At 43.4% G+C, this 20,000-nt stretch overlaps 3 protein-coding genes across 3 annotated transcripts in view; all 3 read right to left on the bottom strand.

The window, feature by feature from the left end:
• LOC138005066 (uncharacterized) overlaps positions 1-1,794 on the bottom strand; it is a 2,685-nt gene extending 891 nt beyond the window's left edge. Inside the window, exon 1 of the mRNA XM_068851356.1 lies at positions 1-1,794. This exon is cut by the window's left edge and continues 891 nt beyond it. Within this exon, the coding sequence (XP_068707457.1) occupies positions 690-1,664 (975 nt within the window). The 5' untranslated portion in view covers positions 1,665-1,794 and the 3' untranslated portion in view covers positions 1-689.
• Positions 1-19,343, bottom strand: part of LOC138005074 (uncharacterized) — a 22,287-nt gene extending 2,944 nt beyond the window's left edge. Inside the window, exons 1-2 of the mRNA XM_068851365.1 lie at positions 18,923-19,343; positions 14,445-14,762 (exon numbers count right to left, since the gene is read on the bottom strand). Of these exons, the coding sequence (XP_068707466.1) occupies positions 14,445-14,762; positions 18,923-19,223 (619 nt within the window). The 5' untranslated portion in view covers positions 19,224-19,343. The remainder of the gene's footprint in view (positions 1-14,444; positions 14,763-18,922) is intronic.
• On the bottom strand, positions 1,662-6,059 carry LOC138005059 (uncharacterized). Its single transcript, XM_068851351.1, has one exon. It carries the CDS (start codon positions 5,474-5,476, stop codon positions 1,805-1,807), a length of 3,672 nt encoding a protein of 1,223 aa, XP_068707452.1. The 5' UTR covers positions 5,477-6,059; the 3' UTR covers positions 1,662-1,804.
• Positions 19,344-20,000: the final 657 nt, after the last annotated feature.

The raw sequence follows: 20,000 nt of genomic DNA, 5'->3' as shown, positions 1-20,000 counted from the left end.
ACCGTAGTCTTTAGGGTGATTTGCTGTAACAGTTGCTTGCTTCTGTTTGTCAGCTTGCAAGGAAGAAAGTTAATAATGGCCAACATTAAAGTGCACCTAACTTCGAATTTTTTTCTTGAGAAAAAGTTAAATACCAAACACATATACCTTCGCTTTTCTAGATTTTACTTTTTAATGCGGCTTATAAGGTATGCAAGAGAAAGATGCTGGCTGGACAGTTGGAGTATCGACGGCTTGAAAAGTCTGCGGAAGAAACCGTGTATCGTATAATCAATGCTTTATTCACTATGATAATTATTCGATCTGAAATGAACAAAATTACATAACAATTACTGAGATATTTGAATACGCGAAATCTCTGAGCAAATGAACAGAAAAGAATCAAAATAAAAGACTGAACTAAACTTACTTCTGTGGCGGGTTTCCGTAAACTACGAACTCTTGAAACTGAACAACTCGACGGTTTAAAACTGCTGAAACTGGTTAGCGACTTAAACTACTGAAACTGGTTAGCGACTGACTCATGTCCTTTCAAACACGTGCTATTAACTGATCTGAAACTTAAGCCTTAGTCACTAAAATGAATTCTCTTAAAATGTCAATCAAAGCTTTGTGCGTTTCCGGTACTAATTAATCAGTTCTATCGCTGTAACATTTCCTCCGCCCCGATGAAGGAAGCGTTCTTCATCTTACTCAAAGCCTTCGGCTGGTTGCACTACTGCTATCTTCGTGATAGGTCTTGAATATTCGCCAGTTGGTGTTTTTACTTTCACGTTCCTGACTTTTCCGTCCTGTCCTGGGTACACTTCTATTACCCGTCCGGTAATCCATTTTCCTCTCAATGCATTCGAATCTTGCACCATGACAAAGTCGTCAACACAAACGTTACGTCTGTCTACGTTCCACCTCCTCCGTGGTACTAACAAGGGGAACACATCTCTTGTCCACCTTCTCCAGAAGGAGTCCACAATCTGCTGGATGAACTCTACTCTTTTCCTTGGGTTCCTTGTCTCACTGAATGGGCCCTGCGGAACTTGAGAAGACGCTCTACCTAACAGCATATCGTTCGGACATAAATAAGCTCCATCGTCTGGATCATTTGGAACTCGGCCAATCGGACGTTGATTGACTAGGTTAGCAACTTCTAAAAGACACGTATACAATTCAAAAGGCGTCAAGGTGTGATTTCCCACTGCTTTCTTTATAGCGGTCTTGCAACTTTTTACAAGAGCCTCTGCGCAACCATTCTGGTGTGGTGCTCCTGGGGTTGTAAACTTCCACTGCATTCCTTTATCGGCACAATATTCTCGAAGTGTTGCAATGTCCCATCCTTCAATCATCTTGCGGAGTTCCCTTTGAGCTCCTACCATCTGCGTTCCGTTGTCGCTTATCATCATAGCGGGGTAACCTCTGATGGAAAAAAATCTGCGAAGCGTTTGAATGAATTCCATGGTAGAACAGTCAGTAGCTATTTCTAGATGGACGGCTCTGGTGTTGAGGCATGTGAAAATAACTCCATAGTACTTCGCCGTTTTGTTTCTTCCAATTTTTACCGTGAAGGGACCGAAATAATCGCACGACGTATAATGAAATGGCGGGGTGTCTGGTGCCGTTCGGTGTGGAGGTAGGTCGGCCATGATCTGCGTTTCTGTCTTCGGTTCCATTTCTCTGCAAAAAACACACTTGTACTTGACTGCTTTTGCAAGGTCGTGACCTCGCACTATCCAATAGTTTGTTCTCGTTTTAGCTACTGTTGTCGCTATCCCGGGATGTCCGCACCGATGAGCTTCTCTACATTCCTTCTCTACTTCTTCTTGGTTCGGCTCTGGTTCGCTCTGGGGCCACTGTTCTTTAGGCTTATAACCACTATACCACGCGAGACATCATCTGCTACGTTGTGTCGGCTTGGGATATGCTTCCACTGTGCTGGGTCGGTTTGACTTTGAATTTCTCCTATTCTGCTAGAGACAAACGGTTTGTAACGCCTGATCTTGCCACGAACCCATGCTAACACGATGGCACTGTCGGTAAAGATGACGGTTTCTTTGAACTGGAAACGAGACTCTTCCTTGATTGTGGCTTGTAATCTGGAAGCTAATACAGCCGCTTGTAGCTCAAGCCGCGGGATTGTGATCTGTTTGAGGGGAGCTACTCTTGACTTGGCTGCTATGAATCTGATGTCAAATTCACCCTTCTCTACTGCCCATCTGATGTAAGCACATGCGCCAAATGCGTCTTGAGATGCGTCTGCAAAGACACAAAGTGTCGGTTGGGAATCTGCGGGTTCCGGTGGGGATAAACTTCTTGGAAAGGAAACTTCATTAAGCTCTTTCATTTCCTTGAAAAGACTGAGCCACTTCTTTTGCACTGCTGAAGGGAGGTCTTGGTCCCACTCATATCCTTGCTGCCATAGCTCTTGAAAGCCAATCTTAGCTCGTATCAGAAAAGCTGCTGCGAAGCCAACAGGATCATAGATTCTTGCTATTTGACTGAGGATACTTCTCTTTGTCCATTCGCTTGAGTTCAGGCAGTCTATGGTTTCAGATTTCACTTTGAACTTAAAGGAATCTTCGGTAGAGTTCCACACAATGCCTAAGACCTTATCCTCTCCTGGTCCATTAGGAACGTTCACTTCTTCATTCTGTTTATCGCCAGTGTCCTTTAAATCTCTATTTGATAGCCATTCTTTAATTCTAAAACCACCTTTGGCTAACACCTCATCAATTTCCGTCGTCAGCTGCCGGGCTTCTGACACAGTTTGCACTGAGTCCAGAATGTCGTCCATGTAGCTGTTTTCTTTCAGTGTCTTTGCTGCACTCGGACTGTGATTTTTTCCTTCTGCTGCTGTTTTTCTCAAGGCTATCTGTGCCATAGCTGGCGCTGGTTTGTCACCAAACGTCAAAACGGTCTTCACGTAGGTGTCAGGCTTTCGATCTATCTCCATACTCCTCCACAGGAATCGATGTACGTGCTGGTCTTCCTCTGGTATCAGAATTCTGTGGTACATCTTGGATATGTCACCACTGATGGCTACTTGATTTTCTCTAAAGCGCAGAACGACCCCAAAAATACTGTTTAACAGGTCCGGTCCCTTTAACCAACAGTCGTTCAGTCGGTGGCCTTGATATACCGAGGACGAATTGAAGACAATTCTTATAGGCGTGCTCTTTTTATCTGGTCTCAAAACCTCGTGATGAGAGATGTAATGCACAGGACCAGTGTATTCTGTTAATTCCGCGTATGTTAACTTTCTAGAAAAATTCATTACTTCCATCTCTTGCATCTGCTCGTTATATGCTTTAGCGTTCGCTTGGTTCTTCATTAATCGGCGCTCTGTTGTTTCTAACTTTTTCATAGCTTGTGACCGGTTATTGGGGAGAAACTTGGGATCCGTTTTCCACGGATAGGGAATCATCCATTGATTTCCCACTTTCTTGCAGGAGTTTTGTATCATTCTTGTTTCTTCTCGTTCTGACTGGGTTAACTTATCCGCTGAGCAGACACAGGGTTTCACTGCTACTCCCATGGATTCTGTGGACCAAAATTCTGACAGATCAACAGGAACGGTGTAGCTGACGAGAAATATTCTACTTGTTTCTTGATTTTTGCTGGTTGTTGCCCCAAATACCACCCATCCAAGCGGTGAATTCCTGGCCACCAGATGTTCTGATTGTCTCGTCTCGCCAGTGTGCATTTGGACGTGGTCTATACCAATAAGTAGGTCCACTGGACCTGAGCCTCGATAAATCTTCTCTTTCGTCAGAAGTGACATTTTTGCAGCATCCTCCTTCGAAATTCCAGCAATGTCATCGCTTATTCGGGGAATCCCTATTGCCTTCACAACGAAACTTCTCCTGTTAACTAGAGAGGTTAGTTGGACCTTGAACTCTTTTGTCTTCATCTGCTCCTCTTCTCCGCCTATTTTGGTTATGGTAATTGAAACGTTCTTCCCGTCTAGTCCAAGACTCTCTGCTGTCTCCATATGAATCAGACTTAGTTGAGCTCCAGAGTCGAGAAGTACATTTCCACGCTTGTATAATCCCTGCCCTCCTATTTCTGCTGAGATAATCGGTAGTAATGCATCTTGACTATCCAGAACTGAAGAGATGCTTACTCTGACGTCTGCATTCTTGTGCAGCAGAGGATGATGGTAGTATTTGCATTGCTTGCCGTTCGCCGTTTCTGTACATTGTGTTCTTCTGCTACAGTTGGACATTCTATGTTCTCTACCTGCTCTTTTAAGGCAGCTAAAACAGGCGAGGTTCTCCTTGGCGGCATTTAAACGCTCATCTTGACTTAACGCAGCAAATTTCAGGCACTGATCTGGCCAGTGAGTTGAACTTTTACACAGCCAACATTTAAAGGTTGATACTTTGTTTCGTTCTTCATTTCCTTTAGTTACGTAATTAACTGCGTGATGAGTGCTACTTGTCCTGAGGGGCGCGGTGGCTTGCATACGCGACTTCATTTCAGTGGTCATCCACGTCATCAGATGATGGAGAGTCGCCGGCTCGCCGTTCTTTTCTAGATGTCTCGACCAGACTTTTCTGTCATCGGCACACATTTTCTTTTCAAATAATGACAACATGTGACTGTTATCCATGTCACCTGGAACTCCAATCTCTTTCAACGTGTTGTAACATCGTTTTACAAGGTGGACTAAGTCGCAAAATTGAGCATCTTCGCCGTCTCGGAGTGGCTTAAACTTAACTACATCTTGCATGATGGTGGCAGAGACAACTCTAGGATCGCCATAAATTGAGTCCAGATATTCCCATGCTGCGGTGTAATCTGTCCCTATTCCCTTAATTAACTCAAGCGGTTTGCCTTGGAGACACGTGCGCAGAAAAGTGATGGCATCGCGCGTGCTGTACTTCGATTCAATCACGTGTTTAAAGTCTGCCTTAAATATTGCATACTCTCTAACGTCTCCGGAGAATTTAGGCATCTTTGGTTTCTCCATTTTAAAGCCACACGAATCACCAGCGGTATTTTGATTATTTTCTTGATTATTCACAACTGAGGTGTTACTAGCGGAAGTGATAATACTTTGGTTTCCACCCGACTGCATTCCTAACATTCCACTGTTGTTTTGTGGTGGACTTGCTGAACCAGGATAAGTTCCAACAACATCGTTTAAAATATCATCTTTCGTACTAACTGAAATACTCTTTACTGTTTCTGTTTCATCAATGTACTCTTTTGCCTGAACCTCTACTCTCATAAACATTTCTTGACACTCTTCGAGCCACATTTCCTCTTTCTCAAATTCTTGATCATCTTCAATCAATTTTGTTAATTCTTCATGCTTCTGAGTGAGCTTCTCGTATGCCTCCTGAACTTTAGCAAGTGACTCTCTTACCTCGGTAGCTGGACGTTTGCTTTCGATTGTGTGTCGAAGGGATTTTCCAGCCCTGGTTAGCGCTGCTTTTCCATTTCGGCGGGTGACCTTTGCCTCTTTAAGAGCTTCTGACATGTCGAACTCCTCGTGACCTCCAGGTTAGCGGAGAAATCGAATGAAGTGGACAGTTGGAGAATCGACGGCTTGAAAAGTTTACGGAAGAAACCGTGTATCGTATAATCAATGCTTTATTCACTATGATAATTATTCGATCTGAAATGAACAAAATTACATAACAATTACTGAGATATTTGAATACGCGAAATCTCTGAGCAAATGAACAGAAAAGAATCAAAATAAAAGACTGAACTAAACTTACTTCTGTGGCGGGTTTCCGTAAACTACGAACTCTTGAAACTGAACAACTCGACGGTTTAAAACTGCTGAAACTGGTTAGCGACTTAAACTACTGAAACTGGTTAGCGACTGACTCATGTCCTTTCAAACACGTGCTATTAACTGATCTGAAACTTAAGCCTTAGTCACTAAAATGAATTCTCTTAAAATGTCAATCAAAGCTTTGTGCGTTTCCGGTACTAATTAATCAGTTCTATCGCTGTAACACTGGCAATCGCTTGTCCTGTGGCCGAGGTTGTGAGAGGCTTGGGCATATTCCTTCGATGATGTCATAAACTAATTTGCATTATAGTTTTGAAAGAACTTTGGCAATGTAAATTAGTTCTTGACATCATTGAAGGAATAGACCCATACCTCTCACTAGCTTGGCCATGGGACAAATGAATGACAGCTTTGTTGTAAACTCTCTCGTACCGCATTAGGTCTTTTTAAGGTAAAAAGTAGAGAAGCACAGGTAAAATACTGTATTATTATGTTAGACATTTCACTTTTTCAAAAGAAAATATTTGAGGTTAGGTGCACTTGAATTAGGTAATCCCTGAATAATATTAGCTCTTAAATTGCTTCTTTAGGCTCAGTGGGCCACTTTCGAAAATACCATAGTATTCTTTGTTTGTCCCTCCAAATTTTGCATAAGCATTGCTTTTGTTTTCTCTTCAGTTGGGCCCATTGTAAGTCCAAAGAGTAACTGGAAACAATGCTTATGCAAAATTCAGAGGCACAAACAAAGAGTATAAAATTTATGGTATTTTCAAATGTGGCCCATTGAGAGTACGGTTACTGTAATAATATTCTCTTTGGCTGAGCAGAATAAAATCATTTTAAAATGGCCTTGAGCAAGTAGTGCTCAAATAAAAAAAGCTGTGCTCCTGTGAATTTGGATGTCCTGATAAATCCTTAGTTGCCCCCACAATTAATGCATGCCATGTTGTGATGCAATCAATGGCGATAGAGCTTGAATATTCTATAGTTCTTGAAGTGTGCAACATTTTCAAAATGGCATCTGTGATCTCCATCGCCTACATGTTTGTGGTATATTAATTGTCTCGCATTTTCCTCTCGGATGTTTTGTTCCTCTCTGATGTTTTGTAAAAGGTACAGATGATCGAAACACGGGAAAATGCTGAGCTGCGGCAAATTAATTACTGCATGCAAGTATTTGACGTTGACAATGGAAAACAGACAAGTTTGACAGTCGGGTGCTGCTTTTGATTAATTCATTTTTCATTTTCGGCTGGGTTGGTTTGTTTTTCTCTCGAGTAACCAGGCTTTTTCTGGTAAACTTTCTGGTTTTCTGGTCGTCTTGGACGACTGGACGACCCCTAATTTCGAGCACTGCAGCTTAATGGTGTTAGGCATTGAGAACATGGCCTTCACGGGACACTTCTTGATTGACACTTCCTCAGAATGCGTCAGCATCTCACTATATGGCTGTCATGCATAACTTGGACGTCAGGATCTGAGTTTGGATTGCATAAAATTAATTCAGTTTTTAAAGGAACTAGACATGATAAAATGATGCTCTTTTGCTTTTTAATGAGGTGCAAATGAGATGCAAGGTGGTTTTCCTCAATCCCGCACCTTATTGGTATTTGGGGTATGGAAAAGGACAAAGCGATCCAGTGTTATTTAAATCAAATTATTCTTTATTGGTTTATTTCATGACAGCCTTGATGCGGTGATGATAATGAAAACTAGAATTGGCTATAGTTTGGATTTCTGCAGCTGTTTAATCATAGGCAGCCTAAGTTCGCGTCACTACAGAGCCTGTAATAATTAATTACTAGTGGGAAGATGACCTTTGAGTGCAAGCGGCATTGGGTTACAGGCAGCCATTGAGAATTTAAACGCGTTATAAGACTTTGTATGGGAAATAAAATACCGTCGATTATGAAGCCTAAAAAAACACTCAATTTAATGTTCATTCAATAAAATGAATAAAAACTGGCTCACCCCTGGTGTATTCTTGTGCGTTTTGGTGATTATTTTACCGTTTCGGGCATTCCGTGAAATCGCTGTCATTCCCATCCTAAGACGAAGTCAAGGCAGCAAACTATTAAGATTTTGACCGTAAGCTTGCACAGTCAGCTCAGAGGCCATTTGCGCCTCGAAAATCCATCCCAGCCAGGATTTTTTCACGCAAAGCTTAAAGTGCCCGTAACTTCAAAATATTTTTTTCGCTAAAATGAATCTTTGCACCTGTTCGAGACGCATTGCGGCCATTTTTTCCTTTTTCTAACAAATCCTGCCATTTTATAGGCTTCGAAAGTTGCGAGAATCCAAACATCTTGTGTTCACGACCGAGTCAGAAGGGGAGTGGCTCTATTCCTGATGTGACGTCACAATCTACTTTGCATGCATTTTTACAAAGAGTTAATGCAATGTAAATCAGTTTGTGACGTCACATCAGGAATAGGCCCACTCCCCTTCTGACTCGGTCGTGAACAAAAGATGCTTGGATTTTCGCAACTTTCGAAGCCTATAAAATGGCAGGATTTGTTAGAAAAATGAAAAAAATGGCCGCAATGCGTTTCGAACAGGTGCAACGGTTCATCTTAGCGAAAAAATATTTTGGGGTTAGGGGCACTTTAAGTCCCATCATTTGCGAACCTCAGTGAATGTTTCATCGTCAAAAATCCCCACGCACTTGGCTGGAAATGAGCATTTTCTGCTTCCAATTCCACGATAGCTGATGATTTTAACAGCTGATGATTATGAAAATGGTCACGGAGCTTGGGTCTGAGGTAAAATTAACTCCACCCACTAAGGTACAGTCATTTCATGTACAACACTTTCCCCATCCCTACAGCGTCGCTCGTAATAATGGAGCTGTTCGAGAAGCCGCTGTGGGGATGGGGTAAGTGTTGTACATGAAATGACTGAACCTCATCGGGTGGAGTTAATGTGACCTCGGACCCAAGCTCCGTTACCATTTTCATAATCATCAGCTGTTAAAATCATCAGTTACATGTATCGTGGAATCGGAAGCAGAAAATGCTCATTTCCAGCCAAGTGCGTGGGGATTCTTGACGGCAAAACATTCACCGAGGTTCACAAATGATGGGGCTTTAGCTTTGTGTGAAAAAATCGTGGCTGGGATGGACGTTCGAGGTGCAAACGGCCTCTGCGCTGACTACGCAAGCTTACGGTCGAAGTCTAAGTGTGCTGCCTTGACTTCGTCTTAGGACGGGAATGACAGTGATTTCACGGAATGCCGAAACGGTAAAATAAGCACCAAAACGCACAAGAATACACCAGAGGTGAGTCAGTTTTATTCATTTTATTGAATGAACGTTAAATTGAGCGTTTTATTAGGCTTCATAATCGACGGTATTTTATTTCCCATGCAAAGTCTTATAACACGTTTAAATTCTCAACGGCTGCCTGTAACCCAATACTGCTTGCACTCAAAGGTCATCTTCCCAATAGTAATTAATTCTATTGCAGGTTGCACTCCGAATTCACTAATTGGTCTTGCCACGACAATAATATAAAACAAAGCGTTTTTAAAGCACTTCCTAAAAAGGGAAGTGCCTGATCCAAATAAGGAGTACAATCCCATAAGGCCATACGGAAATCTAAGCACGTCGGCCATATTTCGCTTTGGAAAGCGACAGCAAGACAGTTTTTATCGTTCACCTCTCATTTGGATAGGGAGAGTCTTCCAAGTCTTCCAAGATATGTTAGGTTCAGAATATTCAGAACCTGAGAGCGTTAGTCCGCTCAACAAACCTATCTTGAAAACAGCTCAGACAACGGGACTCCAAATTTGGCGCAACAACGGCATAGTTCATCTCATGGTGGAGATAATCCTGATAATGCTGAATCATCCTCGCCAAAGAAGGCTCGAAAAGGTTCTCGACAGGAGTCTCTTGAGCCTAACAACAGTCCCACTGACACCGGGGCGAAAGAGCCGGAAGATTTGGGCTCTGTTTGTCTCAGGCTGGGAGGCTTTCCAGCCTCGTGTTCGCAGAATCCCGCGAATGTGGCCTTGAGTGTTCGCGCTCCCAGTGAATTTTCTACCAAACGAACGACCTGCCACCAGTCCGCTCCAGTCGAGGATCGTGCAGATCCCTTTCAGTCAGCTCTTCGGGACGCTAAAAAGGAATTTGCACGCGCTGGTAAAGTACCAGTTTCAACGGATGTTCCTCCCTTGTCAGGTTCTTCCAACTCGAAGTACTCCTTGTGGACATGAGGTAAACAACTTAAGGACATCCTTGATATTTAGGGTTAGAACTCCGTTGGAAGACAAGAGCCACTCAGAAATTTGTAAGCAATTCCCCAAGCCGGATGTACCAGCACTGGTCTTGGTTGGGGGAAAAGAACTCTTGGCCATTTTCGATGGGAGCAGAACCTCCAGCTGACCATGCGCAATTACATGGATTCTGCTGGACCCTTATGCATTTCACTCCAGCACCTTCAATCTGACCCTAGCTCTGTAACCGAGTCGTCGGCAATAGACCTTGTTCTTAAGAGCCTTCAACTATTGGGTCATGGAATAGCTTCAGTCAACAAGCAACGCAGGCAAGAGATTGCGAAACATTGCAATATTACTGATGTCACTCAGTTAGCAAAACAATCTGATCCCAAGCAGACATACGTTTTTGGGGAAAGTAAAGCGTCTGAGCTTAACTTTGTAGGCGACCTGGCAGAAAAGGTATCTAAGGCAGTCCAGTCCAAAAAGAACTCAAACCCCAACAAATCCAAGCCTCCATACAAACAGGCCAAAACGAATTCATTCAAATCGTCGTCTGGCTCTACCAAGCCCAGGAACCTTTCTTCCCATGAGCACCAGCCTTTTTGGAAGGCTCCCTTCTGGGGAAAACGGGAACCGGCAAGGGATTATCCAGATCAATCCGTCACAAGAATTTCAGGAAGAAAACTTCAATGCAAATGGCCGCCAACAAACCAGCTCAGGTTCCAAGGTAATCCCTGTAGATATGATTTTCCATTTTCATGCCCCACCAAGGGAACTTCACCCTCAAAAGGTGGCAGGGAAGTTGTAGTTTTTTGCCCAGAACTGGCAGATAATTACACAAGACCCATGGGTTCTACAGACCATACACTGGGTTAAGAAATAGAACTGTTAAACCATCCTCGGCAAACCAACCTCCCTTCCCCCTTCCCCCCCCCCCCCCCCCCTGTACTGTCTCCACCACAGACTTCCCTAGTACAGGAAGAAATAATAAGCCTAGGGGGCGATCATAGAAGTTGCTCTCAATCCTTGGGTGGGATTTTACAGCAACCTTTTTCCTGTGGAGAAGAAGGGAGGGTCAAGTCAACACCCAGTAATCAACCTTTCCAGGTTCAACAACTATGTGGAATACTGCCACTTCAAGATGGAAGACTTAAAAGCAGTTGCGGACCTATTGAGACCAGGGGATTTCATGTGCAAACTCGACCTGAAGGACGCTTATTTTGGGTCCCCCTTCACAGGCAGTCTCAGAAATTCATCCGCTTTCAGTTCCATGGCAATTCACGTGTCTTCCATTCGGGCTGACATTGGCCCCACGCATCTTCACCACCTCTACTCAACCAGTAACAGGGATTCTAACAAAGATGGGTGTCCGGAAAATAGTTTATCTGGACGATATGCTCATTACGAACAGCACCTTAGAGGGTGCCAGAACAGATATCATCATTCTGAAATCAATTCTGGAGAATTTAGGATTTCTGATCAACATGGAGAAATCCATATTAATTTTGTTCCTGTACAGATCATCGAATTCCTGGGAATCATCGTGGACTCCACAACCATGAGGTTTCTCCTCCCAGACGGGAAAGTTGCTGTAAGTTATTCAGAAAGAGTGTCGCCACAGCAGTCAAGTCACCTCTCTAAGTCAACTCTCTCATATAATAGGAAAGTTAACTTCCTGCAAAACTGCAGTTCTTCAAGCCCCCCTTCAGTATCGGGGGATCTAACATTTGAAGAACAGCAACACACCCCCCCAGATAGTCAACAACTTAGACATACCTTTGGATCCCCATGCCCTAGAGGACCTCAGGTGGTGGGTAGACAATCTTCACCTTGCAAATGGATGCCCCATTCGGAATTCCCTTCCGCATCTACCGGTAATGATTCAATTGGATGCCTCCAATTCAGGGTGGGGAGCAGTGTGCAATGGGGTAGACACGAGGGGAACATGGACAAGGGAGGAATGCAGTCTTCATATCAACTGAAAAGAGCTACTAGCAGCATCATTTGCAGTGAAAGCATTCACCAAGGAACTGCAAAATGTTCATGTATTGATTCAAATAGGCAATACAACAACTATTGCCTACATCAACAAAAAGGGGGGTGCCAAAAGGTGTCTCCTCGATCATTATGCAAGACACCTCTGGGGTTGGTGTCTACAAAGGTGAATCACTCTGAGGGCCAAACACATTCCAGGTCACCTCAATACAATAGCAGACAAGGAATCACGCGCCAAACCCAATTCTTCCGATTGGCACCTGAAACAAAAATCCTTTCAGATGCTAATGCGGGATCTAGGTCGATGTACGATTGACCTTTTTGCAAGCAGAACCAATCACCAGCTTCCCAGGTTCTACAGTTACAAACCCGACCCAGAGGCGGAGGCGATCGATGCCTAATAGAACCATGGGCAGGGGAGATAGGGTATGCCTTCCCCCCCATTCAACTTAGTACTCAACTCTAGTATGCCCAGTTTGGCCAACACAGCCATGGTATGCCCAACTCCTCCAACTGGTAGTAGCCACCCCCATTCTCCTCCCCACGACCGCAGGTCTCTTAATAGGACCACTGGGTCTGGAACACCCACTGGTGACCAATTGCCGGATGGAGGGTATCAGACAAGACCGTCTTGCAAAAGGCTCATCAGGACAGGCTTCAAACATTGTCCTCGCTGCCCAGAGAACTTCAACTGAGAATCAGTACAAGTCATGCTGGTCAAAGTGGTTGGGCTGGTGTGATAAACAACAAATTAATGGTTGTAGGATTTCTATCTGACCTTTTTCAAGCAGGTCTTCAGTATTCAACCCTGAATACTTATAGATCTGCAATAAGTTCTACCATACCTCAAGTGGAGGAGTGCCCAGTAGGCCAACACCTTTGGTATGAAAGTTTATGAAAGGGGTCTTCAACTCACGCCCTCCTCAACCCAAGTAGTCTGGGACTTGGGATGTTGGTTTAGTCACCAAGTATTTGGAGGGTCTTCCCTCAGATAGGGATCTCACAGTCAGTGTTCTTACAAAGAAATGTGCAATGCTTTTAGCCCTCTCGGCTTCCAAGAGACAATCTGACCTTCGGGCTATGGACCTCAGATTTAAGAAATGTATCCCTGAAGGGGTTTCTTTTCAGTTGGCAGCCTTGACAAAGACTAGAAATGCCACTAAATCTATGGAGTTCTTTTTCCCTTCGTTCCCACACAATAAAAAGTTGTGCCCTGTAACATGCCTGGATTCTTATGCGGAAAGAACTTCGGCCTGGCGAGTAGTTGGAAGTGGGCCCCAACCATTATTTTTAGCCATTCAAGCCCCCCATAAAGCTGTGTCTTCAGCTACCACTGGAAGGTGGTTGAAGGACATAATGAGAGAGGCGGGTATTGATGTTGACACCTTCAAAGCTCATTCAACTCGAGGAGCAGCCAGCTCAGCTGCCAGGGACAGAGGTGTCTCTGTCCAGGACATCTTATAAACAGCTGATTGGACAAGGGAAACAACATTCAATCGTTTCTACTACTGCCCCAAATATTCTAATTCTCTTGGCAAAGCAGTCCTTAATGGTGAGAGCATCCTATAAACGGACCAATTAGTGAATTTGGAGTGCAACCTGCAATAGAATTGCAGATTGTACCAGGCTACATAGTAGGTGATGAACAATCACAATTCTATTAAGGTTGCACGAAGAATTCACTAATTCCCACCTCTCCCTCGTCTCTAGGAAGACTGCTTCACCCTGACCTTCCTGTCCTGATTTCCCTTTCAGGCAATTCAGGTCAGGAGATGGACGCTGATACTTTTCTGTTTCATGTCACAGACGTTTGTTAATCATGCGATGATGTATTCACTGTTATCTTCTTGGAAACAGTTCATTAAATCATGTTTATTCCTTCATTTGCTTGGTTGCTGTTATTGTTTTTATTATGTAGCGCTCAATACGGCCGACGTGCTTAGATTGCCGTATGGCCTTATGGGATCATACTCCTTATTTGGATCAGACACTTTCTTTTTTAGGAAGTGCTTGAAAAACGCTTTGTTTTATATTATTATCATGGCCAGACCAATTAGTGAATACTTCGTGCAACCTTAGTAAATAGAATTCTGATTGTTCATCAGCTACTATGTAGCCTGGTACAATCTGCAATTATTACACGCTCTCTAGTGACGCGAACTTGGGCTGCCTATGGTTTAATGAGTATTTTTACACAGGAAAAATAATCAGGTAACGAGCCCAATCCTATCAATGGACCAGCAGACCCAATTATGTTAGCCAACTTTAAAGACAAACAGCTCAACTCAAAGTGTGTAGCCTACAAAGAGGATGTATCTTAAAATAATGTCGTTGTGGAATCCTGGAGGTGCCCTTCTTGGGCAAATGGCTTTTTAGCAAAACCAGTCTGATCGTCATGTATGTAATCTACAAATTGTGGTAATTGAAAGGACTAGTATTACTGGTCCCTTGCAAATAAACAAAAATTAGTATCATGGTATTAATGTTACTTACCATTCTGTTGTTGCAGCTGATTTCTGACACAATACTTTTCAAAGATGAGACGCTTGCCCACTGCTCGGTGGAGTAGTACCTGTGCCAACCAGCAATAGGTTGCTTGACTTGAATTTCTCTGCATCCATTTCAAGAGCATTTTATAGGAACATTCATACTGATCGTCATTAGCTTCTTTTATACCATCAAGAAAAGAATCATCAAGGCCAAGAAGACGACCAACCCACATCCAGTCTTTCCCAAGATCATGTGCTATCTGGCGCAACTCATTATCAGATACTTTTCCACACTTTAGTCTTTCCGAGCAATCACCCCAGTCTGCAATCATTACAAAAAAAATACTGATGTTTACAAGGTGATCTTAAAATAATATTATGTTTATGGCATTAGAGAAGGTGGGGTGAGGTACAAGTACCATTTCAAACAAGAGAGGGATCTTTCTTATATTTTCCAGCCGGAATGGAATCCCCCTGAGAACCAAAAAGGAAAGCCACAGGGATGACAGTGCCAATGCAAGCTGGCTCATGGAACTCCCACACACAACAGAAACCCCCACTAGTGTTTTGGCATGCAACCACTACCTCGTTGCAGCAAAAAAACTGGTTTCAACAAAAAGGAGGGTTTGCAACAACACTCACCCAGGTAGCAGCAGCCAAGGCCGAGGTGTTTTCTCGTCCATGTATAGAGACGAAGGAGGAGGAGGAGGAGACAAGTGGGCCAGCAGGATCTGTGTCTTTTTGTTTGCGCCAACTACAAACACAACGCTACTTGCAAAGAGGGTTCCAAAAAGTGCTACAAGCTCCATCAGCTGCAGACTTTGCTACATTTGCAGCAGAAACAACCCCATCCATTTATTCTACAAAGGACAGATTTGATTCCTCAAGGGCTCCAAGGACCCCACGTCCTTCTTCTTCCATTTCCTCCATGTCCTTAAGTGGCTATCCTGGGCTTCAAGAAGGAAGTCCACTTTTTTGTGCAACCTTTGGACCAAGGGAAGAAGGGTCAGCTCCTCGGCTGTCTGTGAATTGGGGGCCGGCCTTCCAAATCTTGTATAGCCTCGAAGTGCCAATTCCAAACCGCTTTCAACTAGAATCAGTAGACTCCAGTACTAGTCCCCACAAAGCAGCAATTTCTTTGATTTATTGCTCATCCAACTGGGTGGGTGCACTTGCCACAACCTTGCAAGGCAGCACTTGCTAGTATTTTTTTCCAGTGCTGGGCGACAGAAACCAAGTCCAACTTGGAGAAAGAGCAAGGTATGGGTTACTTTTGCCCTTGCCCCAGCTCCACCATGGCCAGAAGGGGAAAGGATACATGCCAGTGGCTGCTTCTTGGCAAAACAGAGCTTTGCAGAAGGAGTTGTAGCCAAACGTATTGCAAGGACTATCTTTTTCTTTTGTGCCAGGGTGGAGGGACTCTAACTTGCTTGCCGAAACTGCAGGGTGGGGGTCAAAATGAAACTTGCTTTTTGTGGACCTTGGGGCACAGGAAGCTTCCGAGCAGAAAAGTGGCCAGAAGACAGCGTGCCTTTGGAAAGAAAGATTGGCACCTTGCCGGTATGGAATTGCCTGGGCCACCTTCTGCAGTCTTTTGCAAACCCAAAAAATGGAATACCTGCAGCACCTACTTTTCCCTGCTAGCAGAGGTCTCTCACGAAGAGGCAAAATGAGAGGATGGAGAGACCTCTGCCGGCTTCCGACGCGTTTGCTATCACGCATGCGCTGGCGTTTCCTTAACAACCAGTGACGTTTTTTTCCCTAAATAGGCTAAATAGGTTCCTATGAAAAGGGGGCTTTAAATTCTGGGTTCTTATACACAGGTGTTTAGTGTACTAATCCACCAAGTACATTGTACACAAGTACCGGCACAAGTACTTGCACCAAGTGAACAAGTGCTTGCAAAACCAAATTAAATTGGAGAAAAAGTTGTCAAAGACTACCCAAGCCATGGAGGGAGCACACACCTGTGGAGGGAGGATAGCAAAAAATTAATGCACATGCAGTGTATGGGTGAGAATGGACAGCAGAGTACTGCTCGTTCTACGTACATGGCCTTTCCAGGGGTGTCCAGCCACGTGTGCCCTGCTGCCAATGCAGGGCAGGCAAAGGCTTGGCGATGGAACTGTGCAGGGGCTGTGGAAACAAGGCTGGTTGAAGAAGGCTCATCCAACAAAAAGACGTTTCCAATGGTTTTTGCAGAATTGGAAAGCAAGGCTAGATAGTAGCAGGCACCTCAATCGTCGTTTGGAAGATCAAAGCATAGAAAGGGTTTTGGAGGAGTTTGTAGAGCCTGTAAAAACAGCAGCTCGCCCCATGGCAAAGGATGCGGGAACACAAGGTGGGAGCAAGTGGGGTAGTTGCTTCTGCCACAATTCAGTCAACCTGCTACCCAAATTCTGTGGTCATTGAAGCTAGGATCTTTGTATGCTTTAAAATTTGCCTTAAATTGTGTTAATGACTGTTACTCATTATTAGTAATCAGGCTTTTCAAAGAATGGTGACAAAATTTACTCTGCTCTGTAGTGGTCTTACTAGAAGTATGCTCCTCAATAATAATTTTGAAAACTGGACCCCTTAGAATGCATTCCCTCCATTTTGGAGCAAGACACCGTAGCTAGATTTTGTACAATTTTGGGTAATTTCTAAATGCCCGTGGTTACCTGTTCTTTAGATTTTGAGGGAAATCCCTCCGGGTTTCTAGGATGATACCTGTGGCAAGGATTCCATTCTCAAATGACGGCTTGAATAAACAAACAGGGGAGTAAAAAATAATTATCAACAAATAGGTGGTATCCTTTATTAGTATATACTAAAACAGTGGATGGTGCTGAACACGTGCGCTGAGTAACTACTCAAACTCCAGATATCCTTTGTTATTAAATTCTCAACCTCGGATAATGCATTTCTTGTGCTCTGATTGGTTTAGTCAATCTCGGTTATCAGCTCATTATACCTTAGTTTGACCTTATATGGCAAATGATTGCGCTAAGTGCTGCTAAGCTATATTATTTTCACCGGAAAGCGAAGTTTCTCTCTGAATAAAGCAAAAAAAAAAACATTTTTGTGGAATTTTTGGATCAATTCCGACATTTAGAAGTACACAAAAGGCCAAAAAAATTTTTGTGATGAGCCTGCAACTGTCTGACCACAAGGTATTACACAACATTGCATCTTCATCAGGTTTTTTCAATTTCGCACGGATTTTCTCGCTTGTATTTCGTACTTCCAACTCTCGGAGTTTACGGAATTTAATAAAACAATTATTCCATTCGCACTTGTTGGGTATGAGACTGGTTATAGCCAACTCGGCACTACGCCCCTCATTGGCTATTTACATGTACCATCTCATATCCAATGTGCACTCATTCACCTTCAAGCAATTTGCATGGAATTTGGGCCCGGAAATGTTGTAATCTTTGCAGGAATAAATGTGCTATATTATCTCACTGTTTGAGTATATACTAAAACAACTATTCACCAAAGTGGAGATAGCTGGTGGTGGATATTCAGGTCAGTAAATATCCATCACCAGCCAGTCCTCCACTTCGGTGAACAGTGTCGGATCCAGGGGAGGGGAACAGGGTGCCACCCCCCCCCCCCCCCCATTTTTGGACCAAAGCCACCAAAACACCATGAAACACCACAACTGTGAAAGGGCAAAAACAAAATGTTTGAGAGCAGGCCCCCATGAATAGTTGTTAATTATCAGGCCCGGGTTGCTTGATGCACGGTTAGCGCCAAACAGCCTTAAATACCGTGGAAACCTCATGGTGTTGATACCACTTAAGGGGGGTGGCACTTAACTACAGAAAGACAATGGTTGCTAAGAAAGCTTTTTAGTCAAAGAGCCCTGCAAACTTCCATGGATGTTCTATGAAGTAACTTTTTCAATAGAAATGTGACATCACTTCAATCAGAAAGCGCATGCGCAACTAGTCTCAGTCCTCTGCCATGCGTTTCAGTGCAAAACAGGTAAAAGCTCTCAGGAAACGAAAGGAAGAGGCACTTTTTCACCGGATGGGAACTGTCCCATCATTTTTCGTAAACTGTAGCATGGAATTTCTATTTCAACAAAAAATGGAACTGATATTTTGAAAAGTGTATCAAGGGAGGGCCTTATGACATCATAATTATTTTGAGAAATGATTTCTTTTAAAATCTATACTACAGATTTTGTGCTAGAATGTTCTCACACTTTTGCGTTTAAAATTTGCGGAAAACATATTTAACTCGCTGAGTTTTTAGGCATTTACTGTTTTGGTCACGTGATTTACCAAATGTGGTTGTGATCAAAGAAATGTTAACTAGAAAACACTTGGAAAGAAAGGATAACTGTAGAGTTAAAGGAACTAGAGAAAAGGCTATTTGAAGGAGTCCAGAGCAACGGTTTGGTAGGTTAGCGCTGACCAGGCCAAGAGCAACCGGCCCCAGCTCGTCGTATATCTCGCGCCCAAATCTCGGACAATAATGTACCTGTACCTTCATTTGAAGTGTCTCGAAATCCCCCATCACAATACTTTTCGGCTAAATCGACGCGCTCCACTGGTGTCCCTCTAAGAGCGTTGCCTAAGACTTCATAAGTTGCTTTAGATCCATTCTTCGCTTGCCACTCTCGTAGCATTCTATACGCCTGTTCAGCGACGCCATTTCTGCGGTAATCTTGACAGATCCGATCAACATCTCTGTATTCAAGTCGTATAACATAACCGAGCTTTTTCCAGTCACTGCATAGATCGAGAGCTAATTCAATCAAGCAAAGCGTTGACACTGATTCCATCATCTATGTTACCTTGCCCAAACACACAAACTTAGCTCCGAATTCGTACTTTTTCAAGATTTTGCATTGTCGTCAAGCGAAATGAAATGGAAAAGGAACATCTCCCCAGACTCACTCTTCATTAGGGACTTTAAGATAGTACACGACGGTAGACTGGGACGGTTAGATGAGTGTCATGTCACGCAAAATCCCCGTGACATTTGACCGTCGTGCTTCTAGGACGGTATGTTTTGGCCGGGTTTCTCGTCGTGGAATCTACGGTGAAAACGGTAGGAATTCATCCATACTTATTGGCACCATTTTAGTCTTTTCCTTTATTATGCATTGAAAACTGATCACCCAATGGGTTAAATGTGCATTTGGTTGTGTTTGTCTTGATTTATCCATCGCTGAAATGAAAAAATCTAGCGAAATTCTGAGTTCATTCAAAGACATCACTCGGCCACATCGCGGCTCAAACCAAAATTTGCTTGTTCTCAACGTAGCGTTATCCATAATCCACCATGACACAGGAGGAAAGCAGAAAAGAAAGGTAAAAGAGATAATTGTAGCCGCATTTTTTGTTTATGAACCAATTCCCCTTAGCGGATTTACACTCGCTAGAATCCAAAGAATCTAAACAAAATGGTTCAAATTCCCAGTAAGGATAAAGAGGATTCACTGATTCGTATTCATGGTATAAAATAAGAAATTCCTCCTCGCTAATTGAACCTTCTGCAAAAGAAATTACAAGAGAATTTCTCGCCTCTTCAAAAGAAATGTTTATTCCACCGTCCTACA

Source organism: Montipora foliosa, chromosome 1, assembly GCF_036669935.1.
Source record: "Montipora foliosa isolate CH-2021 chromosome 1, ASM3666993v2, whole genome shotgun sequence".
In the NCBI taxonomy this organism is placed as follows: Eukaryota; Metazoa; Cnidaria; class Anthozoa; order Scleractinia; family Acroporidae; genus Montipora; species Montipora foliosa.
Note: the sequence above shows the minus strand (reverse complement) of the source record. Positions and strands in the feature narration are given on the sequence as shown.

Coding starts and splice junctions, on each gene's coding strand:
- LOC138005059 (XM_068851351.1), bottom strand. CDS start 5,476: ATGTCAGAAGCTCTTAAAGAGGCAAAGGTCACCCGCCGAAATGGAAAA.